General features: G+C 38.7%; 1 protein-coding gene across 1 annotated transcript in view; it reads left to right on the top strand.

Moving 5' to 3' along the window:
- The first annotated feature begins 282 nt into the window (after window positions 1–282).
- The window catches only part of FGD2 (FYVE, RhoGEF and PH domain containing 2), a 42,993-nt gene continuing 37,275 nt past the window's right edge, over window positions 283–6,000 (top strand). The window contains exon 1 of the mRNA XM_023502960.2: window positions 283–493. Within this exon, the coding sequence (XP_023358728.1) occupies window positions 429–493 (65 nt within the window). The 5' untranslated portion in view covers window positions 283–428. The remainder of the gene's footprint in view (window positions 494–6,000) is intronic.

Below are 6,000 nucleotides of genomic sequence, written 5' to 3'. Positions count from 1 at the left end.
AGGTGGTCATTGAAGTCCCTTCCAATTCAAATTCTGTAAAGCATGGGTACTAGGCTAATAATCTCCAAAGTCTCTTAGAGACTAGGAAATTTCTCTTTGTCTCTTCAAAAGCAGAGTTTGCAGATCTTAGGGCCAATGGATCACCTAGGGTGAGATTTTGTTCCTCTGCCAAGGAGGACATATATGCAGTTCTGGCCAGGCTCCTCCTACTCTGAATTTCATTGGAGGGGCTCAGGGATCCTTCCTCTTTCCTCATTTCTGAGGGAAGAAACAGGACTACAGAGTTTGCACCCCAGCAAGGGTGGGTTCACTTCCTGAATGTCCCCAGTCAGGACAGCAGGGCTGTGGTTAGAATTGGTGGCTGGAAACCTCCCACCTTTGTATCTGTGTGGCAGACTGATGGGCAGAAGTATCTTGTACCTTACAGCATGGAGAGAGAAGGAGAAAATCTGGTGAATGTGTTTAACCTACTGACTGTGTTTGAAGACAGCAGGTATGGCTCAGGGAGGCTAGGAAAGATGCTGGGGTCCCATGTGAAGAGGCTGGGGCCAGGAGATGGAAGGTGGGCTGGAGCTTGGGAGTAGAGCTACTGTTGTAGGGATAGGACCTCTTTTGAATAATTATATAATCTTTGACTGAATAATTTATAATTAATAGGATCATTCTATAATAGATTTAGATCTAGAAAGGACCTCAGAAGCCATCTAATCTAACCCTCGGTAGATGAAAAAACCGAAGCCCAGAAAAAAGGAAATGACATCCAGGTCTGCTGACTATAGAACCAAATCTTTTTCCATTGTATTATGTTGCCCCAGTCTTAGACCCTTTACTCATCCCCTACATAGGCTACAACTAGATATTTAATCCATCCAAATTTCAAATGCCAAAAAATGGTGCCCATCTCCTGGCTCATTTCTCCCTCTGCTTCTTGCCTCATTCTGTCTCATGGTCCCCAGCAAGCATGTCCCATTGTATCCCAATGTATTATGGGGACCAGGAGATTCAGGAAAATGATCTTAGAAAATAATAGTAATTATGCAGAAAGAGAAGCTCTGTGTAGGAATGTTTAACCTGATTGTATAGTTGTGTATATATGTGATACAAAGGGACAATTAGATGGTGTAGTAGATAGAGCACTGGACTTAGAATCAGGAAGATTCTTATCTGGTCTGGTCTGTGAAAAGTTGGTGTGGTGTTGTATAACTCTCCCTGACTGAACTGTAACCTCATCCCTTACCCCCTTGTTCCCATCTTCCTTGTCTCTCCAAACTTGTACTCTTCTGTCCTTCAAATCACTGCCTGGCTCCTAAAATGTCTCCTTCCTCCTCTCTTCACATTCTCACCTGCTCAGCTGGATGTTCTTGGTCCTTTAGCTTTGGGTAGGTGAAGTGAGTTGAGATAGTGAACAAGGAGATAGTGGGGTATCTGCAGGGCAAATAGATAATATGAGGCAACACATGGCAACTCCTAGAGATATGTCATTGTATAATTCATATATTTGGAGGGTGATGTTGGATTTGCCCCTTGAACCTCTGGTTCTTGACAGTGTGAATAAATGAATAAATGAAAAAACATTTATTAGGTACCTATTATGCGCCAAGTCCTCTAATACAGGCAGAAAAGCGAGATGGTCTCTTCTCTGTAGGTGCTCACATTCTAAGGGGGTAAGGCAACAGATACAGGAAGATTCAGCTATAGAGTAGATGGTCCTTAAGGTTCAGCAGCAAGGTGAATGGCAAGGCTTGTGGATTTTTAGAACCCAGTTTCTTAAATTATGGTTTGTGATCCCATATGGGATCTCAAAACTGAATGTGGGGGAGGGTCACAAAATTATGATTTATCATCAGTAAATGTTTGACTTGTTTCCCTGTTTTATATACCTATACCCAAGATCATTTCTCAGGTGAAAAGGGACTGTTAGTGAAAAAAGTTTGAGAAGCCTGTTTTAAAGTACTTCAATTAGGCAGAAGGTGAGGGCTTGCAGTTCAGAGGTGCAATGGCAAAGCAGGTGGGAAGGGCCAGTAGTATGGAGGACACAGCAACCGAGCATATAGATCTACATTTCTCAGCTTGGGGTCTCAATTCTCAGCAGGTGCAGTGCACATCACTCATATTGGAAATTTAGGAAGGTTTACCTTAAGACAAAACAGTCCTAACATTTTAGCTATATATATGTGTGTATAGACATATATATATATATATATATATATATATATATATATATATATAGTGTTAGTGACCTTCATTCTTTAATTTATTTTTTTTTTAAATTTTGCTGGGTACCCACTATATGTCCAGAATTATGTTAGGTGCTAAATGTGCACACCATCCCTGTCCACCAGGAGCCTATAATCTAGTGAGAAAGATAATAGGATATGTACTCAAATAGCTATAATATAAAACAATTTAAGCATGAATGAGTGAGTATTGAAAAAGATCTTCACCAGTCAAGATGAATCAGATGAATTTTGACAAAGAAACAAGTTTTGCAGTTGACTTCAAAAATCATTTTCACAATGACATAACAAAGGAGTTGTGTGTGTGTACGTGTGTGTGTGTGTGTGTGTATAAAGCCCTGAGCATTTTAGTGACATACAAACTTAATTTGGATAAGTGATATAAAATGACCACTGAAAAAGCTAAAACTATTGGGATGCATGAAGAGAAATGAGGTTATCCAGAATATAGAGAACCCGTATTCTGTCCTTGTCAGACCTTATCTGGAACATTACTTTGGGTCTGGGCTATCACATTTTAGGAAGGATATTGACAAGCTGGAAAGTATGCTGAAGAGGGTCCCCAGGATGGAGATGAAGCCATCTGAGGACCAATGGAAGGAATTGAATATCTTTGGCTGCAGAAAAAAAAAAAAAAAAAGAAAGAAAAGAAAAGAAAGAAAGACCCAGAGCGCCCATGATGATTGTTTTCAACTGTTTCAAGGGCCATATTGTGAAAAGAGCCTTGGATACATCCAAAAGGAGCCATAGGTGGAAGTTACTAATGGAAAGTTTAAATCAGTTAAAGATAAAATTTCATAAAATTAATGCTGCATAAAAGAATAGATTTCCTTGGTGGGCTCCCCTTAACTAAAAGTCTTCTAGCATGAGAACTGAGTAAGCAGTTTGTCAGATATTTTTAGAGGGGATTCCTATTTTAGGTACAGATTTGGAGAGAAATTTTATTAACTTATTGAAATTATTTATTAATTAATTTATCAAATTATTGATTAATTAATTTAAATTATTTATTACAATTTATTTATTAATAAATAAATACTAAGACCTAAGCATTGTACTTAGCTGAGTGCCCAAGAACCAAATCTGCATCTCCTTTCCAAAGTATCAAAATTGGAATCATCCATCAGGATAACCCTACTTGAATAGAACTAATTCCATGAAGTGTGGGAGTGGAGAGGGGAGTAGAGGTGGGCTGGAGAAATGCTTATAGACCTTTGGGGAGAGAAGAACACTTTCTTTCTTTCTTTTTTCTTTTTTTAAAAATTTATTATAATAACTTTTTATTGCCATAACCCATGCCAGGGTAATTTTTTTACAATATCATCCCTTGCACTCACTTCTGTTCCGATTTTTTCCCTCTCTCCATCCACCCCCTCCCCCAGATGGCAAGCAGTCCTATATATGTTAAATATGTCGCAGTATATCCTAGATACAATATATGTGTGCAGAACTGAACAGTTCTCTTGTTGCACAGGGAGAATTGGATTCAGAAGGTAAAAATAACCTGGGAAGAAAAACAAAAATGCAAACAGTTTACATTCATTTCCCAGGAGAAGAACACTTTCTTAGGGGATCTGCAACTCTTTTTGCTCAGTAGCTCTTGACTCCTTGGGGGCAGGAGTAGAAACAAGAGGAAACAGAAACTCGACTGGGGATTTTTGGGGGAGAAATACAGAAGCAGAAACTAAGACAAAATACAGAACAGAAAACAGTTAGAGGATGTCCAGCTACATACAGCCAACATAGTCCTCTTCCTGCCAGAAGAGCTCTGACCCTGAGAGGAGAAAAGACTGAATTATAGCTCCAGAGCTGAAAGGCACATGAGGTCATCTAATCCAACTCTCTTATTTTACAGATGAGGAAACAGACAGTTATTAATTTAGTAATTTATTTTTATCCCCAGTTACATGTAAAACATTTTTTACATTGGTTTTAAAAACTTTTGAGTTCCAGATTCTCTCCCTTCCTCCCCACCCCTTCCCAGTTCCAAATGCTAGTTCCAGCTTCTTCACTTACATGTAATCTTGGCTAAATCGCTTTCCTTCTATGAAACTCAGTTTCCTCCTGGAGATCAAATTAGTTAATATTTAAAGAAATTAATTCAAACTATTCACTGAAAGGTCAAATACTGAAGGTGAAACTTATACATTTGGTCACATAATGAGAAGATAGGATACATTGGAAAAGACCCTGATTTTTAGAAAGGTTGAAGCTAAAAGGAAAAGGGGCGGCGGAGATGAGATGGATAAGTAATATCATGAAAACAATCAACATGAGCTTGGACTTATTGAGAGATGGTGGAAGATAGAAGGGCATACTATGGTCCAAAGGGGGAAGGCGGTCAGGAAGAGTAGGATATGATTGAATAATAATAACAAATTACCTTGAAGGGCTCTAGAGAAACTCAAAAGGAGTGTTGCCTGTGGAGAGGCTTTTAGAAATATAAGGAACTATTATAAATGAGAGGGAAAGAGCAAATGAAAAAGGAGTCCTGGGAAGGGGGTACAGGGAGGAAAGGGAGTAGTACACTCATGGACAGGAGAAAAGAACTGGGTCCTATTGGGCAGCCAACTGGGTAAAGATGTACTCAATGAGAATCAAGGCCTGAAAGGACCTTGGATCTGGAGGAGATAGCCCCAGGAAGATGTTCTGGTCTTAAACCATCTACAGATTGGAACTGTGGTTTATTGGAAAGGAGGAGACTCCCAGATGTAAATTCAGGGAAGTAGAATTTCCTACCAATGCATGTTTCACCTTCCCTGAATTTACAAAGAGTAGCCCAGAGCAATGAGAACTTAAGTGATTTGCTCAATCATACAACCAGGATCTGTCAGGATCTGAACTCAAGTCAATGTGGAGCGTGGAAAGAGCACTTTTATTGTTATTGTTTTTCAGTTGTGGTTGACTCTTCATAAACCCATTCAGGGTTTTCTTGGCAAAGGTATTGAAGGGCAAACCCCTGCCACGTCCTTCTCCAGCTTGTTTTACAAATGACTTGCTGAGACAAATAGGGTTAAGTGACTTGCCCAGGGTAACACAGCTAGTAAGTGCCTGAGGCCAGATTTGTTCTCAGTTTTTCCTGACTCCTGGCCCCAGTGCTTTATCCACTGAGCAATCTAGCTGCCTCTTCCAAACCCATACTCCACTACAAAGAAGCGAGAAACATTTTTTTTAATTTTCTTTTTTATTATGAATTTAACAAATATCAACCAACACAAATATTTCAATACACAAAGAAAAACAGAAAACAAGAAGTATATGTGAAACTCTGAAACTTTTATTATATAGTTTGGGCTGCTTTTTAAAAAATGTATATCATATTTAACTCAATAGTAACAAAATTGCCTGGTTTGCCTATGTCCTTTTTCAATTCCATTCTTTTTTGTGTATTTTTTTAAAAATCTCATTGTCAGTGTTTTCTTTCTTTTGATCTTTTGGTTTTGTATTACAATTATTGACACATTCTCATGTATGCCCTCCCCCAACAATTCTCCCTTTTATACTTCTTCTTCCCCCCTTTCCCCCTTAATAAAAGCCTTTTAGACAAACTCAATCAATCCAACCAACAGACAACATCGGTCATACTGAAAAACATGTATTTCTGGTCCTTCAGAGGGTGAATTTTGTCATTTCTGATGTCAAGCTCAATCCTTAAAATAACAGTGCTCCAAGGCATTTTTGTAATTGTTACTGTTACTTCCATTTACATGATGTGTGATGCTTCTATGGTTCTACTTTTTTTCATCAGTTCATCTGTCTTCTA

Source organism: Sarcophilus harrisii, chromosome 4, assembly GCF_902635505.1.
Source record: "Sarcophilus harrisii chromosome 4, mSarHar1.11, whole genome shotgun sequence".
In the NCBI taxonomy this organism is placed as follows: domain Eukaryota; kingdom Metazoa; phylum Chordata; class Mammalia; order Dasyuromorphia; family Dasyuridae; genus Sarcophilus; species Sarcophilus harrisii.
This window is presented reverse-complemented; position numbering and strand designations above follow the sequence as displayed.